Here is a 19,106-nt window from a genome sequence, read left to right on the forward strand (position 1 = left end):
TCTGAAAAATGTACGCAAATTTCCTTTCAGATTTAAAAACAAGTCGTTTCTGAATTACATGATTTGTGCTTACAGAATTCTGCATCAGACATTCTCTTTCCCCATTTGAAAACTTGTATTTGGAAGTTTTTGAAAGATTTATAGATTCAGGAGTAAGAAATGAAGTACAAAAAACTTGGAGTTAGCTCAGGAATCAGATGCTCAGCAAGGCAGACCTGTGATTTTAAAATATATTTAGTTCAGCAATGCCCTTCAAAATTTTTAATATATATAGGAGGATGAGACTATCAGCCTTTCATATCCAAGTATAAGAATGTTTGATTCCTTCAACGTGAAGCACCTATCAATTGCATAGAGGACATGGAAGTTGGAGGGCTTCCCGCCCTCTAAATAAAGGATAATGTATTCAGCAATGTGATGGGAGGGTAATTAGGAGAAGGGAGAGGTTCAAAAAACAATTATAAATGACTAGAGGCGCGATGAACGAAATTCCTGCCCCCCCCCCCCCCCCCCCCCACCTCCCGGCTGCCGCACCGGCTTCCCTCTGGCATCCAGGACCCGGGCTTCCCTCCAGCCGCCTGCAGGCACCTGGGACCCAGGCTTCCCTCACAGCCCCAGCTTTGTCTGGTCTAATTAGCATATTATGCTTTTATTATTATAGTTTTACCCACTTTTGAATTTTGGACTAAGAAAACCTCTAGTCCTCCTTTTTATCAATTCTGGGGCCCTACTATCAGAATTCAGAACTTAAATTAGAATTGTCCACTAACAGACTTTTACAGGTAGGCAGAGAACCAACCACCATTTAACACTTTCAGAGGAAATACTTTCTAATTCAACAACTAATTTACTATCACAGATGACATTGTGAGTCTATAGGAAGCAGGAAGATTGGGGTCAAGAGCACTGGTAAATGTGTTAAGCCTTATGAAGGGAAAAACAAAAGCATGTAGGAAAACAAAATATTTCCGTTCCATTTTCATGTTCTAATTAACAAAGGTCTATCTCTGGCCTAACCTATCTTCTATCTGCTTGCCATGTCTTTCCAAGTGGATATCCTGCGTTCACCTCAAAAGTTCAACATGCAAATAAAAATTATCTTCCTCTATAATTATGACCCTGTTCCAGAGTTCCCTAATTGCTAGTTTTATCTTAACTGCTTGATTTAAAAACTTTTTTCTTACCCTCCATTCAGTTGCTCAGTTCTTAATTCTACCTCCAAAACATCTCCCAAAGTCCATGCCTGTTTCCTCTGATGTCATTTAGGCTCTTTTCTCTTTCGAACTACTGAAATATCTTCAAGTGGTTGTCTTGTCTTAAGCTTTCCTTTTCCAAGCAGTTTATACAGTGTGGAACAAAAGTAGGTTTACAGTTGTTTGTATGGAAAATAATGAATACAATAATTAATCATTGTTTCATGCACTCACAAATGTAAACCTACTTTTGCCCTGCCCTGTCTTTTCACTTGTTTCCTTTTGAAGCAGGAATCTTATTCCCTTGTTCAAACCTTTGATGGCTATACCATGCTTACAGAATAAAGTTGAAACTCTTTAGCATGACATTCAAGGCCCTCCATGTTATTATCCTCATGCCTTTCAATACATTGAACCTTCCTTCCTTGCAGTTCTCGAACTAACTAGTCTACATCTTTTCACACAACTGTCTGCTCCGACTTTTTCCTCTTGACAATTTTCCTGTTCTTTTCATGTCAAATACTACTGAATGTTTTAAGGTCCAACTCAATGGTGTCATATTCCCAACTAGACAACACTTAACCAGAATTAGTCATTACCTTCTGGGAGAAAAAAATTACTTTTGATTTACCTCTTCAGACATTTTGTTGTGGATAAGGGGGATACGGCCTGTACTTTATTTAGCCTACTCACCTATACTGTTGGTCGGCAAACCGGATCGCAAGCCACATGCGGCTCTTTGGCCCCTTGAGTGTGGCTCTTCCACAAAATACCACGTGCGGGCGCACAGGTACAGTGCAATTGAAACTTCGTGGCCCATGCGCAGAAGTCGGTATTTGTGGAAGAGCCACACTCAAGGGGCCAAAGAGCCGCATGTGGCTCGCAAGCTGCAGTTTGCGGACCACTGTTCTAGACTGAAGTGCCACTTCATAAAACAATTTTCTCTACTCACATACTCGACTTACAAACCTTTCACCTCTTATAAGCCCCCTTTCAGGCTACTACAATTTAGGTCTGAAGCTGGTGACTGCAAACGCAATGTTTGCTTTACACCCCCAAAAATACCCAATATAATCATAGAAACATTGGGAACAATTCTACAAGAGACTTCAATGGGAGAAAAATAAAGGCTGAATAATAACTGGGTTGCACTATGGTTCGAATTTATATTGAAACCTAACCCCAAGGTGATGATTACTAGGAAGTGAAACGTTTGGGAAGTGATTAGGACATGAGCAAAACCCTCAGGCATGGCCTTAGTGCCGTACAAAATCAGTCCCCCAAAAGCTCCCTCACCCTTCTGCCATGTGAGGATGCAATGAAAAGACGCCATTTAAGTGAGTTCTCACCAGACTCCAAATCAGCTCAAATTCCCTGTCTATAGAACTGTAAGAAACAAATGTTTATAAGCTACCCAGTCTCTAGTATTTTGTGACAGCAGCTAGAAGGGACTAAGGCTGCTAAATAGTATTTTACTGTAACACCAAAACTATTCAACTTTTAATATTTTTCACCAAATATTATCTGAAGCCTAATTCGTTTTGTTCACTCTTCAAACTATAAAATCTATTACTTTACTAGAGGCCCGGTTGCAGTCCAGGACCCCTTGGGTGATGTCCGCCTGCTCTTTAGCTCTGCTGCAAAAGCAGGAGAGGCTCCAGCCATCACTGCTACATTCGCCAGCTGTGAGCCTGGCTTCTGGCCGAGCAGCGCTTAGCACACTGACCACCAGGAGGCAGCTCCTGCGTTGAGCATCTGCCCCCCGGTGGTCAGTGCACATCATAGCGACTGGTCGTTCTGGTCATCGCACTGTAAAGGCTGCTTAGGCTCTTATTACATAGACTAGAGGCCCGGTGCACAAAAATTTGTGCACTGGGGGGGGGGGGGGGAGGGGTCCTCAGCCCGGCCTGTGCCCTCTCGCAGTCTGGGACCCCTCAGGGCATGACCACCTGCTGGCTTAGGCCTGCTCCCCGAGGGATTGGGCCTAAGATGGCAATCTGACATCCCTCTGGCAGTCCGGCAGCCCTTGGGGGATGTCCACTTGCCAGTGGGGAGTAGACCTAAGCTGCAATCGGACATCCTTAGCGCTGCTGAGGAGGCAGGAGAGGCTCCCACCACCACTGCTGTACTGGCAGCCATCAGCCTGGCTTGTGGCTGAGCAGAGTTCCCCATGTGAGAGCGCCCTAACCACCAGAGGGCAGCTCCTGCATCGAGCATCTGCCCCCTGGTGGTCAGTGTGTGTCATAGTGACCAGTCATTCCCAGTCTTTCTGCTGTTAGGGTCAGTTTGCATATTACCCTTTTACTATATAGGATAGAGGCCTGGTGCACAGGTGGGGGCCGGCTGGTTTGCCCTGAAGGGTGTCCCAGATCAGGGTGGGGGTCCCGCTTTGGTGCCTGGCCAGCGTGGGTGACAGGCTGATGGCTGTTTGCAGCTGGTCACACCCCCTTCAGGGTGGGGGTCCCCACTGGGGTGCCTGACCAGTCTGGATGAGGGGCTGAGAGTTTTTAGGCTGGCCAAGCCTGCCGGCGGCTGAAGCTCCCAGCCTCTCCTTTTTTTCTTTTATTCTGGGATTTATTTACCTTCTATAATTGAAACATTGTTGCCGTCACTGGCGCTCCCAGCTCTGAGGCCGCAGCCGGCTGAAAGCAGGCATCTGGGGTTTGTTTAGCTTCTATAATTGAAACTTAGTTGCTTTCAGAGCTCAGAGCCGGGCCGTGGCAGGTGGGGAACCTTGGCTTCCTCCATCACTGGAGCAAGCAAGCCTCCTGTTCGCTCCAGCTGCGTGGCTGCCGGCCGCCATCTTTGTTGGTGGTTAATTTGCATATCTTGCTGATTAGCCAATGGGAAGCGTAGCAGAGGTACGGTTAATTTCAGTCTTTGTCTATTTCCTTATGTCATGCCTTCAAGAATTTTAGTCTTTCTTTTTACCAGTTAACACTTCCCTTAGAAAGTGTTTTACAAGGCTGAAAGCTCACCAACTAGAAAATAATTTTGACAAGGATGTGGAGAAAAGGGAACCCTAGTACACTGCTGGTGGGAATGCAGACTGGTGCAGCCACTGTGGAAAACAGTATGGAGTTTCCTCAAAAAATTAAAAATGGAACTCCCACATGATCCAGTGATTCCACTTCTAGGAATATACCCGAAGAAATCAGAAACAGCAATCAGAAAGAATATGTGCACCACTATGTTCATAGCAGCACAATTTAAAATAGCTAAGATTTGGAAACAACCCAAGTGTCCATCAACAGGTGGGTGGGTACAAAAAGCTGTGGTACATTTACACAATGGAATACTATGCAGCTGTAATAAAGGAAGCACTCTTACCATTTGCAACAGCATGGGTGGACCTAGAGAGTATTATGCTAAGTGAAATAAGCCAGTCAGAGAAAGAAGTATTTCACTCATATGTGTAATCAAAGAACAAAATAAACTGATGAACAAAAACAGATCCAGAGACATAGAAGCATTGAACAGACTGTCAAACCTCAGAAGGAAGGCCGGGGAGGGTGGCAGATAGGGAAGAGATCAACTAAAGAACTTGTATGCACATATACATAACCATGGTCACTGACAATAGGGTGAAGGCCTGGGGTGGGCTAGAAGTCAATGGGGGAAGAAGGGAAACACATGCAATACTTTCAACAATAAAGATTTTAAAAAAAAGAGTATCTTTCTTCTCTAAATACATTTTTAAAGCCAGCTATATATAGCTATGTATGTGTGTGTGACACACACATAATGAAGTATAGCTTTCTCTACATACATAAAAGAATAAAGCCAGCCCTAGCTGGTTTTTGGCTCAGTGGATAGAGCACCCGCCCTCAGACTGAAAGGTCCCAGGTTGTATTCATCAAGGACACATACCTCAGCTGTAGACTCAATCCTGGCCCTGGTTGGGGCATGTGTGGGAGGCAACCAATTAATTGGCAAGTGTTTCACATCCATGTTTCTCTCACATTGATGTTTCTGTCTCTCCCCCTTCCACTCTCTCTAAAAATCAATGGAAAAATACCCTCGGGTAATTAACAAAAAAACCCAAAACAAAAAACAAAGCCAGTGCTAAAGAATAATGGTTGGCTGAATTATATATGAGCTGCATCTACAAGACAGCAAATTATTAATTCTGATTTTGTGACAGCTGTAACACGTTATACTCTCACTACTCAAGTCAATAGTGATTCTAAGTTAAGATGCCCACACCACTACCAACCTTTGTACAGCCAGAAAGTTAAGTGAATTCCTCCTCTCCCATGTGAACCAAATGGCACAGGAGGGTAAGACCTGACTCTGCAGGCCATGTGAACATCCTTTGTTGGTTTTGCATAGTCTGAGGGTAAAATGTAAGGACGGTAGCACCTTTATTCTACCTTATAGAATCCTCTATATACTCTCTTAACACCTTTTTCCTTTTCATGTCTAAATATTGCCCATTCAAAAAAAAACATTCCTTTTTGAGATAAACTTTAGTTTTTTGTAACTAAAAACTACATACTACGAAGTAAAAGAACAGTTTAAATTGTAACAAAAATACGTTAGCTGCCATATTTATCTTCAAGCAAGCTTCAGAATCCAAATCTCCATCTATTATTTTAACATCAATTATGCTTGCTTTGGTTCAAGTACCACCAATATAAATCCAGCAAACCAAACAAGTGTCATTTCTTTCACTAAAAACGTATGGTATGGTCAACTGAAATAGTACTTTATGAAACAGTTCATATATAAATATATTCTAAGTTATCAACTAATCAGCTTTACTTTTGACCACAACCATTTCCATTTGTAAAATGGGGAATTCCTCCCCTAAGAGGTACTATTATGGAACGCTCTAAATTCCAGATGGAGGATGGATAATTAGTATAAAGTTAAACACATTTAGCCAGTAAAGTGAAAGTCCACCTCCTAGTCACACAAACATGAAAAACAGGCACACACAAAGAGTCAAGACTATAAAAGGGGGAGGAAGGGGCCAAATTATTATTTTAGAATTTGATTACAACCGATTTTGTTGGCATTAAAATTAAGAGATATTTTAAATTTGGATATGGATATAAACCAAATTCCAGAAATTAAGTTTAGTAAACGTGAGAAGTTTTCCAGTAATTACAGATTAGAAGGCAGAAATCAATTTAGAGAAACAGACAAACTCATGTTTACAATGATTGTGCCACAGATTTAAATTTCAGTAGTGCATTAGTAAACTGTTCACATTTAGATCTTCACCTTGAGATTCGACAGCTGTTTCTTGAAAAATCTCTCAGTACCTTGTGCAAATAAATTGGTCTTCCATGTGCCTTAGCACACACTTAAAATTTTCTCCATTGTATATATACAAAACACCTACCATTTGGGCAGGGCAAAATACATATACTTTCATAACAAAACTATAATGTACCTCTGAAGTATCAATATACACATAATACATGGTATACAGTATTTACAAAATATAAAACATAATACAAGCTGTTTGTAATTTTTTAAAACCCATCTTTTGCCCTCCTAGGTTACAACAAGGCAAATTTCCATTTCTATACCAATTTTCTTTTCAAGAATTCAGGGATTTTGGAAACTCTATGTTTTACATACATATTGAAATCCGAGATCTAAGTTTGAACTTTTAGGAGAGTTTTTAAGTGTACTGCCATCAATTCCCTATTTTGGTTGAAATTTTCAATAGTGCTTCCCATCCAATGACTAGGCGGTTTTGGAAGAACACTAGGAGAAGGTGGATCACTAAACTTTGCCCCAGCATAATTTTCCTTTTGGCTCATTTCAGTTAGAAATGCCGATTTCTTCAAATGCTTTTTTTTAATGTTCTCAGTGTTTTTAAAAGGCTTTTTTTCCTGCTTCTGAATTATATCAGACGAAACAGAATCCTGCCAAAAGTTATTTTCATTTCTTTTTGCAGAGGTGATCTTGGTTAGTGGTAAGTTATATTTGCTTTTCTGTCTGTTTATCTTTGGTTGTTCACACAAATGCATACCATGAACAAGCTGCCCGTGGGGAATGGTAATTTTCTCCGATTTTCCCATGTTTGATTTTAAAACCTATAAAGACAAGGAACATAAAAGTGAATATAGTCTCATGATAGAAACCAGTCACAAGCCTCATATTATATATTTAATATATATTTAAATAGTTACATATTTAGTTACATTGAACTTTTAGTTCACTGTCTTGGTTAAAACCGTATGTTTGCTGCATTTATCACTGGATGTTCAAACATGCACATATCTGTTTGTATACCACTAAAAATATAGTTGATCACCACTGCTACCAGTATGCAATGTATAAGCCAGTTCTAAAATGTCTAAGTAAAAAACCCAAAGTAACCCCCAGTCCATCTTTCTATAACTGTAAGGAAGAGTAATGCCAACCTGTTTCTGACAAAGGTCAGTGCTTTTACAATAGGATGCTGCCAAGAAAAATTTTCTAATGCTTTCATTTTGGTTGGTTGAGAGTCTGTTTAAAAATAAAAACTATGTATAACCATAACTAATGGACATAAGACACTGGGGGGTAAGGGAGGGCAGGGGCTTGTCAAGGGCGGGGGGGGAAAAAGGACACTTATGTAATACCCTTTGTAATACTTTAAGCGAAAAATAAAAAAATAAAAAATAAAAAAAAATAAATAAAAACTATGTTAATAGGTATACTATTTACCTTTAAGACAGGTACTGTCAAAAAGTTAATTCAGAATAAATAAAAATTTTATTAGCAGAAGTCAGATTTTAGGCGAGGAAGTGTTCTGATAATGGTTATTAAGTATCCAGAAAAACTATCTCCTAGCTTCTGAATAATGGTTATTAAGTATCCAGAAAAACTATCTACTAGCTTCTGAAAACAAAATTTTTCAGATATTTAAATACTAAAATAAAAACTCAAATACTAAAATAATATCAGTCTGTCATCTTTTCCAGGTATAGCAAATCAGAAAACCAAGTTTTTTGCCTGTCCCCTACACTTTCTGGTTTCACAGCTGCTCCAAAAACGCTGCCACACTAATTCTATTTTCTTAACTCAAGTGATCCTTCTAGGAAGGCATGGCTGGATGGAAAGTATAAAGTAACCCATTAATCACGTTGCCCTTCCAACACTTGAAATATGGTAGGGAAGCAGGACACAAATATAGAAAGAACTGGTTAACATATTCCATGTCGTAAGGGAAGCTGCTAATAGAGTCCCTACTTGAATATCATTCTGGAAGAGAAAGGGTCTTACTGACCTGGAATCAAAGCACAAAAACTCGCTACATTATCACTAATATTTCAGAACAGCCATCGGATTTTAAAACTTGAAAGCAATCTAAAATAATTTAAGGAATTGGCGCCAACAAATTTAATTTTTCCAAGGGCACCGCTAGATAAGCTGCAAATCTCTCAGTGCAACAGCCTTTCAACAAATGGCAGTGACTTTTCATTTCATTAATGTGAAAAAGTTTGAAACTGAGTCAATAAAACGTTTTATTTTGATATAAAGGTGAATTTCAAGTCATTTTAACGATTTAATCCCACTGAGGTTTTCAATCAACTTTATAGCAGTCCAGGGGCATGACAACTGGGCAGCATAACGTCGATTCAATGGATAAGTCTTCTTCCGAGAATTTCAGTTTGGACACAGTAAAACATCTTCCACTAAGAAGTCCCGTACAGTACACGGCAGACATCGTTAAATTCCGTCCATCGGATACACTAGCGCACAAAATACACCGTTTCAAAGCGGCAAGAGGAACTGCGCCGCCGCGGCAGTCAACTCTGGGAAGTTAAACAGCACAGCTAAGTAGGGCGGCCCCGCGAGGGGCAGGGCCCCAGTTGGATGGGCGCCCTCACAGCTCAGCAGAGAGCCAGCCCCAGGGACTCGAGCCAGCGCGGCCCATTCCCAACGGCGCACCCGAGCGGCGTGAGTGTGCGCGCCCGGCGCCGGAGGTCCCCACCGCCGGGAAAACAAGCAAGCGGCCCCCCACCCCTCCCCCGGCCACCCGCTCCCGGCCTCGCCTCCTTCATCAGCGCCCCAGCGCTCCGCACGTAGCGCGCGCTGACGTCACCCCCGGGCCCCATCCCGCCTCCCCCACCGCGCGCCCCGAACGCTGAAACCCCCTGGAACGCCGCCAGGCTTCTAAATCGGGGCTGTTGCTGGGGCGCAGCCGCTCCTCTCATTGGCTGGCCTTCGGGAGCCAATCAACGGCGCCACCGCGAGCCTCTCCCTCCCCCCGGCCCCCGCTGCAAGAACAGAGCAGGCGTCACGGAAACTTCCCTCCCGAGTAAACAGCCGCCCCCCAGGCCGACCCCCCTACGAGCAGAGCCCCAGCCCCAGGGCCCGGCTGCGGCCGCCTAAGGACCGAATTCCCCAACGGCCCCTGCCCCCTCGCGGCACTCACCTCCTTCCGTAACGAGGGTTGGCCGGGTGCCGCGGGGGGCAGCGGGCCGGGGAAAGGGTTCGCTTCCTCAGTTCGGGTTGCAGCCGCAGGACCCGGGGCTGAGGCGGCGGCCTGGCTCGGGACTTCCTGCGCTCCGCTCGGGCCCGCGGAGGGGCTCCGCCCGCCCTCCAGGCTCGGCCGGTGCTGCTGGTACTGGTGGAAGCGGCTGGGCAGCTGCCCCGCCGGGCTGGCCCGCACCTTCTTCTTTCGCCGCTTCTTTGGAGCGGCCCGAGGGGTGCCCCCCGCCGGGGCGAGACTGCAGTTGGGCAAAGGTGCTGGGGCTCGAGACTGAGGGGTCAGACACGGACCGTCCCCCCCTAGGAAGTGAGGGAGGAAGAGGGTGGGGGGCAGTGCCCGAGGGTCCGGAATCCGCGGTAAGGGCGGCGGAGCGGAGGTCACCATCGGGAGGGCCCCGAAGTAACCGCGGGCGGAAAAGCCGAGGGGTGCCAGGCGGCCGCTCAGGACCAGCGGCTCCCGCTGCGGGACGGAGACGACGGTCATAGCTCTGGGAGGAAAATGGTTCAGCAGGAGGAGGAGGAGCAAGCGAAGCCGGAGGACAGGGCGACGGCTGCTGCCGAGAGGCGAGCGGAGCGCGGACGAGGACGCGGGCGGTGGCGGCGCAGCAACGAACAGCCTCCGCTCCAGCTCCGAGTGTTGTTATCGGAAGCTCCGCCCCATCACCCACCCACCTCCCCGAGAAAACCCAATCAGAGCCCGACGGGGCACGCCACGCCCGCGGCTCCGCCTCCAGCGCCTCTGAAAGACACACACACACAAACAAGCAGCCTGCTGCAGCGGGGCACAAAGAGCGCGCACTGCGCAGGCGCCGCCCGCCGGCCCTGTCGGGGAGAGTGGGCCCGGCGAACAATGAGGTTCCACTCGCCGCTCCTCCCCCGCCCTTTTCCTTCCTTCTCCCCGCACCTTGCCTTGCAGGCAGAGGTCAGGCTGAGTTTGGAAATGGGCTTGCGGGGTTATGAGGTTGGGGGGCGGGAGGAAGGGAGAAAGAATCCGGAAGCACCAAGGCCACTGACCTTGGGGAAGTAATGTCTTATTTCAAGCCCATTATCGGTTCGGGTTTTGTTGTTGTTTTTTAAGAGTTCAAAGTACATTATGGGGATTTCTTTCCTAGCAACCGTGAAGAAAATCAGTCGTGGTTCACGTTCTTTTCCATTTACCCGGCTGAGCAACGCTGCTCGTTAGCCATTGGTAATCGGAGTAAGAATTAAGGGAGTGAAATTAAGTGATTGAAATCTGCCCCTTAATAGAGAAAAAGTTTTCCATAAATCCGTAATTGGGCGTTGGGAATATTACTGCCTTCGTACTTGAAGGACCATGAGACTTTGGGATCACAGAACGCCGCCTAAGAGCGAATAGGAAGCAATGGAGGAGGCTTGCGACCCCGAGAAAGTGAAACAGCTCTGCAGCACAATGTTCTGCTCTCATCAGGTGCCCGCACTGCGCGCGCGTGCGTGCGTGTGTGTGTGTGTGCGCACACACACACACACACACACACACACAAGAACTGTGGCGACTTAAACAAGAGCTGATGTGCCAGGAACTGTTCTTTACGTAAATTATCTCATACGAATTGCACAACGCTAAGGAATAGCTCTTCGTTTTATAGGACAGGAAACAGGTTTGGAGAGGCAAGAAGTACTTGTCAAACATCATACAGTAAATTAATATCAGAACTTGAACTCCAGTCTAGGTTTGGCAAGAACAGAGATTTAACATCCATACTGCCTGCCATACTAGATGGTAGGTTTTTAGAACCTAATAATCTTATACGTCTCTGTATCCTCAGTTTCTAACCAATACTTTTCAGCTTTGTAGTGCTTGATAAGTGTTTTATAATTAACTAGAGACCCGGTGCATGAAATTTGTGCACTGGGGCCAGGGATCCCTCAGCCTGGCCTGCGCTCCCGCCACTGTCTCAGCCCAGCATTTGCCAGCAGTGAGCCTGGCTCAGGGCTTCTGGCTGAGTGGTGCTCCCCCTGTGGGAGCGCACTGACCACCAGGGGGCAGCTCCTGCGTTGAGTGTCTGCCCCCTGGTGGTCAGTGCACATTATAGCGACTGTTGGTTCCACCGTTCGGTTGATTTACATATTACCCTTTTATTATATAGGATGTCAAGGTTTGGCAGCAGTAATATGCAGAATAATGATTCTCAGTTAACTTTACATAAACTTTTAATACTATAGCCCATCATTAATGATTGTTGGATTTTATCATATTTGCTAGATTTACTCATTTTTTGTGTGTTTCCAACGCTTAATACATAGTAAGTGCTTCTGTTCATTGGATGAATGGTAATCATATACTTCAAGAGCTGTAAAAGATCTTAGAGAGCCTTTAATTCAAATTTTCTGGTCTACAAATTGAATTAGGACCTGGTGAGGAGAATGGCCTGGCAAGAGTTGGTGAAGAGTAGACAAAGATTATGAAACCTTTGGAATGAATTAATTCTTTTGTTTTTAACAGTTTCTACTTTTTCAAGGCACTTTTCGTCTCTTCTCTCATTTTATTCTAATCTAAAGGATTACTCTAATCCTAAAAAATAGGTTGAGATAAAGCCGCTAAAGATGAAGTACCTTGGCTAAGGGTTACACAGTGAGTCAGGGACTAAATCACTTGAACTCTTAATGCCTAGTCCAGTGCTCTTTTTACTATATCCCAAGGCCTAACGTTTGACTTTATCTAGGGGTAACATCACATTGTCCTGGGGAATAATTTATCTTCCAGGGGCTGTTAATTGCAGTCAGTTCAGTGAGGCCCTTAATCAAGGACACCTATTATTGTAAGTTATTGTGTGTGGTATTTAGTGTATTCTTTTGAGGCCTGAATGGTAAGCTTCCTGTTAGACCATGGATTCTGTACTTTAAGAAAGGTAACCTTGAGAGAGCATTTGAAATCTTGCGTCCCAGTATATGTCCTCAGTTTGGCTCAAATAAACTTTTATAAAAAAATATTTTTAAAAAGAAGAAAAAAAAGAAAGGTAATCTTATCACCTGAATAAATGGTGGCCACCAAGAGACCATGAGCTGGAATGAACTGCCAGAATAGAGCAATCCAGGTTTTATGAATCAGATTATTGGATTTTGTGTTACTCTTTGTCTCTAATTCCTATAGGCCCTTAGTAAAGTCTCATTTTAATATTCAGACCTGGTTTCATCTGTGCTATATGATATAAAGAAAAAGGTCCGATGCTCTTGTCTGGGCCCAAAGGGCCAATCATGGAGGTAGCAAGACATTCAAGGCTGAAGTAAATCTTGGGCAGTCCTCAGGGCTCTTAAAGCTTTTGGTTCGAGAGCATGCCTTGGTCTTACTTTTGTTAATTCAACAGTTTCTTTAGAGGAGTTTCTTTTTGTTTTTGTTTTAATTGAAAAGTAAACCACGTATTAAAGAGTAGGAAAAAGAGCTAAGGGCACCTGAGGAGTCAGGCTAAGATATTCAGAGGAAATGGAATGGTGCACATGGGAATACAATCCTGAGACTTGGTGACTGACAGCATGAGTCTAATGGAGAGACCAGACCAGGTAGAAGTATAAGGGTGAGGTGTAAGAAGAAGGCAGAATAAAAGAGATGGCTCTCAGACTTTCAATCTGGTTCATTTGGAGAGAAATGATAGCCTTGACAGGAGTATGAAAATTCAAAAGGGTAATTCGAAGAGAAAATTTACTTTCGTGGTTTAGTAAGGATTCATTTTTGATGTTCTTAATTTTAAAGTCAAATTATTTGCAAATTTTATTTTGTCTCTCAAAAACAAAAGAACCCCCAAATAATTAAGTTGTTTTTTACTTGCTTATGAACCCCTGATAGAAAAAGTGTTCTTACTCTTGTTCAGTATGAAAACATGGAAATCTGTTTGCCTCCATAGAAATCACTGCTTCCAATCTGTTTACCTCTGGCTACTTAATTTGGCATTTTCAGAAAATAAGACTTAAATTACTTACAAGAAATTTAAAATAAATTAATGAAAATGGAACATTTCTGTGAAAATGAAACATACTGTGTCAAATCTCCTTTATTTTTCAGGTCCCGGTATAGTCTATTTAATCCTGTTCTTCTAGTTAGCTAAAATCTCATGAGAAAAACAGGATGTTGCCTTTTTAGAAAATACTGCAATGCTCCAATTTTTAAAAAATGTTTTTATTGATTTTTAGAGAGAGAGAGAGGAGTGGGGAGAGAGAAAGAGAGAGCGAGAGAAACATTGATCGGCTGATTGGCTGCCTTCCTTTGCATAATATTGCATGGGTAATATTGCATAGGAGTATCAGGAACTGCCTCATTGGAAAAAAGAACTATTTAAATAAAAACCCGGGTGTAGGCTGCATCTGCACATGCACAGCATGATGAAGCACAATGAGACCAACCGTGGGGACAGCTTCTGGCACTCACACCACAGGGGTACATCTGCCACATGAGAGGAAGGCAAGGGTGAAGGAGGGAGTGAGGGACGAGAGAGGAGTGTGGCTCAGTTCTGGTTCTGGAACTGATTGGCCAGCCAGTCCAGTCCCTCATAGAGCCCAGCCCCAGTGATGGCAGAGGTGGCCTGAAGGTACCAGTTCCTGTGGTGCAGAGAGTGCAGGCCCAGCTTGTCTGTGATGTCAGCTGCGTTCATGGCATTGGGGAGGTCCTGCTTGTTTGCAAACACTAGCAGGACAATATCTGTGAACTCCACCACCATCCGCATGAGCGCCTCTCTGGCCTCATCCATGCGTTCTTGGTCAGTGCTGTCAACCACAAAGATGAGACCTTGTCCGTTTGGGCAGCAGTGGCGCCACAGAGGCCGGATCTTGTCCTGGCTGCTTGCATCCCACACGATAAAGCTGATATTCTTATACTTCACAGTCTCCACATTGAAACCTATCGTGGGAATCGTGGTCAAGAAGTCACCCAACTTCAGTTTGTAGAGGATAGTGGTCTTCCCAGCACGGTCCAGACCCACCATGAGAATGCACGTTTCTTTTTTGCCAAAAAGGCCCTTGAAGAGATTTGCAAAGATATTTCCCATGCTGTAAACTAGAGGGAGAAACAATGGCCAGAGAAACCCTTGGCAGTCCTGTTGCTGCTGCTGTTGCTGTTGCTGCTGCTCTGAGCCAGGAGCTGGTTCTATTTTATCACTCTTTAGCAGATATTTGTTGACCCTTATTCTAATTCTTTTCATTGCTCTGTCACGTGCACTGTCACTACCAATTAACTCACCATTTAAAGTTCAAAGTCCAGAGAGAGCAAGTGACTGGTGCAGTTTCAATTAGTCTAGATTAGATGATTTGTCACCATCATCCTGGTTAAACAGAACTGTTTTACTAGACACTCCTTTGGGTGGCACTTGGCTAGGATGATGAGCCAGGGGGCAAGGCACCTATCTATAAGGAGTCATTGAGGATCACTTCAGGGACCACTTCAAGAAGTTTGGCCAGCACAGTACCTTGCACAACCTATCTCCCAGGCACAGAGCCTCCTTCTTTTTGTCCCTGCAATTCTAGGAATCCAAGGGAAGTGAGATGGCCTGTGGAAACTCTGGGAATCTCTGGCTTTTCTTGGAAAGTTGGATTTCTCTCAACACTGCCCCCTCATCCCTGATGAAGCAACAATTGACTGGAGCCGAGTAGAGACTTTTAAAGAGGTCTGTGCTCATCCAGCTCATTTCACTCTTTACTTACCTGACTCTTTAGGCAAATAAGCTTGAAACTCCTCCAGAGATTGGAGGCAGTGAGACAAATGGCAATAACTTAGCAGTGAGACACCTGATGACGCAGGCTAAGATTTTCAGAGGAAATGGAATGGTGCACATGGGAATACAATCCTGAGATTTTGTGACTGACAGCATGAGTCTAGTGGAGATAGGCTAGAAGTATAAAGGTGAGGTGTAAGAAGAAGGCAGAATAAGAAAGAGATGGCTCCCAGAGTTTCAAGCTGGATCATTTGGAGAGAAATGACAGGAATATGAAAATCCAAAAGGGGCAATTTAAAAAGAAAATTTATTTCCATGGCTTAGTAAAGTTTTATTCTTGATGTTCCTAATTTTAAAGCCAAATTAATTGCAAGTTTTGTTTGTCTCTCAAAAACAAAGAACCCCCAAGTAATTAAGTTGTTTTTTACTTGCTTATGAACCCCTGATAGAAAAAATGTTCTTTGTAGGAAGAGCTCAGGAGATTTATCTCAGTGCAGTGGCAGATGCAATGGCGTGAGCACACTCCGCCTATACAAGCTTCCTCGGCACACCAGGAAGTGGCATCGCCCGCCTGAGCAGACCCCGAAGAGCCCCTACATAGTACCCTGATCTTTCCTACTATTGGTTGCCCTATGGATGTTGTAAACTTCTAATTGGTCTGGAATCTTATATATGTTGCTGCACTCACAAAATAAACTTGGATCTACGTCACTGAACCTGGTCTCCGGAGTCGGGCATGCTTCGTTAGGACTCCGTCCGCCTCACCCCCGCGGGACCCCCTGCTTCAGTTCTTACTCTTGTTCAGTATAAAAACATGGACATTTGTTTACCTCCATGGAAATCACTGCCTCCAATCAATCTGTTTACCTTTGGTTATTTCATTTGACAATTTCAGAAAATCAGACAAATTACTTGCAAGGAATTTAAAGAAAATGGATTGAAACATATCATGTCAAATCTTTATTTTCAGATCCCAGAATAGTCAATTAAATCCTGTCCTCCTAGTCAGCTAAAATCCCATGAGAAAGACAGTTCAGTTCATTTTTAGAAAATACTGCAGCGCTCCAATTTTAAAAATATATGTTTTTATTGATTTTTGGAGAGAGAAAGAGAAACATGGATTGGCTGATTAGCTGCCTCCGTTGCATAATGCATGTGAGTACCAGAAACAAGAATTATTTAGATAAAAACCCGGGTGTAGGCTGCATCTGCACATGCACAGCATGATGGAGCACACTGAGACCAACCGTGGGGACAGCTTCTGGCACTCACACCACAGGGATACATCTGCCACATGGACAGGAAAGCAAGGGTGAAGGAGGGAGTGAGGGGGAAGAGAGGAGTGTGGCTCAGCTGTGGTTCTGGAACTGATTGGCCAGCCAGTCCAGTCCCTCATAGAGCCCAGCCCCAGTGATGGCAGAGGTGGCCTGAAGGTACCAGTTCCTGTGGTGCAGAGAGTGCAGGCCCAGCTTGTCTGTGATGTCAGCTGTGCTCATGGCATTGGGGAGGTCCTGCTTGTTTGCAAGCACTAGCAGGACAACATCCTTGAGCTCTGTCATCATCCGCATCAACTCCTGTCTGGCCTCGTCCATGCGTTCTTGGTCAGTGCTGTCAACCACAAAGATGAGACCATGTCTGCCTGGGCAGTATTGGCTCCAAAAAACCCGGCTCTTGTCCTGGCTGTGTACATCCCACACAACGAAGCTGATGTTCTTATACTCCACAGTCTCCACGTTGAAACCTATCGTGGGCACGGTTTCCACGACCTCATTCAGCTTCAGTTTGTACAGGATGGTGGTCTTCCCTGCATGGTCCAGGCCCACCATGAGAATGCGCATTTCTTTTTTGCCAAAAAGGCCCTTGAAGAGGTTCGCAAAGATATTCCCCATGCTGTAGACCAGAGGGAGAAACAATGGCCAGAGAAACCCTTGGCAGCCACTGTGCTGCTGCTGCTTCTCCGAACCAGGACCTGGTTCTATTTTGTCACTCTTTAGCAGATATTTGCTGACCCTTATTCTAATGCTTTTCATTGCTCTGACACTTGCACTGTCACTCCCCATTAACTCACTGTTTAAAGTTCAAAGTCCAGGGCGCTGGTGGGAGGCTCGCGCCCTCCCTCACGGGCGCTACCACCGCGCGCTCGGAGGGGGGAACGCCCGTCCGCACCACCTGGCGCGCCGGGGAGGAGCTGCTGCGCACCTGGGCACGGGGCGGTCCTACCCCCGCGGGCGAGGGCGGGCGCCCGGCCGGACCTGGTTCCTGGCGAAGGTTGAGGAGGAGCCGGCCAAGGTCCTCAGCGCTGGCGAGGAGGGAAGCCTGCTGACCGGTTTGGGAGGGAGGTCAGAGGTCACGCCGTGGTGCCTCTGGTGTTACCATAGTAACCGGGGCCGGACGTGGCGACCTTCGGGAGGGACAGCCCTGGGGTCGAGCGCGAGAGTCCGCGGCCGCGCCGAGGAGCCGAGGAGCCTTGGGCGTCCTGCGGGGAGGAGGCCGGACCTTCGCGAGCGCAGTGGAGGAGGAGGCGAGAGGAGGGTGACCTGAGAAACTTCACAGAGGCTCCCGCAGCCTCCCGGAAACTCCACGGGGCGCCTCTGCCCCCGCCGACGCCCCGGAAACGGAAACAGAAGTCCGCGCTCCCGTCCCCCTCCCACCTCCCCTCCTGGCCTCTGCCATGTTGCTGAAACGGAAGAACCGACTCAGCTGCAGCCGCCGCCCCAGCACCACCCAGCCTTCTGGGCCCTGCCCCCATGGCCAATGAACATCCTGGGGACCCCAAGTCAGCTGTTCGCAGAGGTCCCCCAGGATCAAGGGGACTGATGATTCCACCACTGCGGAGTCTCCCACGTGCTCCCCGGAGCAGAGGTCCGGTGTGGGGAGGCTTCGGCCCCAGGTCTCGCCCATATGGTCACGGTTGGGGGGCGGGGGGTGGTCAGTGCTGAGCCTCCTTTTCCTGGGCCGGACCAAGGTAGTCCCCGCAGGGGAGGCTTTCACGAAGAACAGAGACATCCTCGAAGGCTCAAGAGCTGGTCGCTTGTCAAGAAGACCTGCCCCCTCGAGGATGAACCCCAGGTTATGGAAGACAAATCTAATCGCCCGGTCTGCCAAAAAAGGGCGCTGTCGATGTGAGGACCTCTGTGCCTTCTACCACCCAGGTGTCAACGGACCTCCTCTGTGAGCCTGCCTTCCCCGCGGAGCTGGAGGGAGCCCTGGAGACCCGGAGGCCATGCATTTCCCACCGCCCTCCGTCACCTCCGCCATTTGGGGTTCAGAGCTGTGTTTCATCCCTGGGGGGAGGTGGGCACTCTGTGCGGATCCAGCCTCCAGAGCCTCGCCTTCGGGCCCCCATCTCGGCTGCCTCCTGGGTCCTCTCGCCTCGCCACTGATGGCGGAGCAGGAGACGCGCTGGGGGCTGCCTCTCGTGCTTCTGTCCCGAAGCCCAGCAGCCCGCTGCTGCCCTGAGTCCGGAGCCTGGAGCGGTTTCCTCCCACCCTCCGGCTGCTTGTCTCAGATCCCCCATGTGCGAACCCCGCCCCCTGTGTTGGCAGCTGCCCCGAGGAACTCCCAGGCTGTCTGGCCGGGGGTCAAGTTCGGATGACGGACAGTCCCTCCTGAAAGCCCGCTCGCCTGCTCTTGGATCCCGCAGCTTCGCCGTCAGTCGCGTGGCTGTGATCGCTGTGCTTGGTGAACGCACCCCCGGAGCCTTCCTCAGTGTCCGTGGCCTGTCTGTGGCTTCTCCACACTGGAGTTTCCGCCCAAACCAGTGAGGCTCTTGGTGCCTCTCGGCTCCCCCCACCCCAACAGGGAGCACTGGGAA

The 19,106-nt window shown here is 46.4% G+C and overlaps 1 protein-coding gene and 2 pseudogenes across 2 annotated transcripts; all 3 read right to left on the reverse strand.

Moving 5' to 3' along the window:
- Window positions 1-4,589: 4,589 nt before the first annotated feature.
- PNRC1 (proline rich nuclear receptor coactivator 1) lies at window positions 4,590-10,265 on the reverse strand. Of its 2 annotated transcripts, none has more exons than XM_070418104.1 (2): window positions 9,577-10,251; window positions 4,590-7,246 (listed from the first exon to the last, which is right to left on the reverse strand). In XM_070418104.1, exons 1-2 carry the CDS (start codon window positions 10,114-10,116, stop codon window positions 6,803-6,805), a joined length of 984 nt encoding a protein of 327 aa, XP_070274205.1. In that variant the 5' UTR covers window positions 10,117-10,251; the 3' UTR covers window positions 4,590-6,802. The 2 variants fall into 2 exon arrangements, with proteins under 2 accessions (XP_070274205.1, XP_070274206.1); XM_070418105.1 differs by lacking the exon at window positions 4,590-7,246 and adding an exon at window positions 8,646-8,890 and having other exon boundaries at window positions 9,577-10,265.
- Window positions 10,266-13,768: 3,503 nt separating this feature from the next.
- Window positions 13,769-15,333, reverse strand: LOC139012337 (ADP-ribosylation factor 1 pseudogene; annotated as a pseudogene).
- Window positions 15,334-16,355: 1,022 nt separating this feature from the next.
- Window positions 16,356-17,863, reverse strand: LOC139012336 (ADP-ribosylation factor 1 pseudogene; annotated as a pseudogene).
- Window positions 17,864-19,106: the final 1,243 nt, after the last annotated feature.

This window comes from Myotis yumanensis, unplaced genomic scaffold, assembly GCF_028538775.1.
Source record: "Myotis yumanensis isolate MYYU_CA2020_CCGP unplaced genomic scaffold, mMyoYum1.0.hap1 SCAF_6, whole genome shotgun sequence".
NCBI classification, from domain to species: Eukaryota; Metazoa; Chordata; class Mammalia; order Chiroptera; family Vespertilionidae; genus Myotis; species Myotis yumanensis.

Coding starts and splice junctions, on each gene's coding strand:
- PNRC1 (XM_070418104.1), bottom strand. CDS start 10,116: ATGACCGTCGTCTCCGTCCCGCAGCGGGAGCCGCTGGTCCTGAGCGGC. Junction 7,247..9,576: donor AACCCTCGTTACGGAAGGAG/GTGAGTGCCGCG, acceptor TTGTCTTTATAG/GTTTTAAAATCAAACATGGG.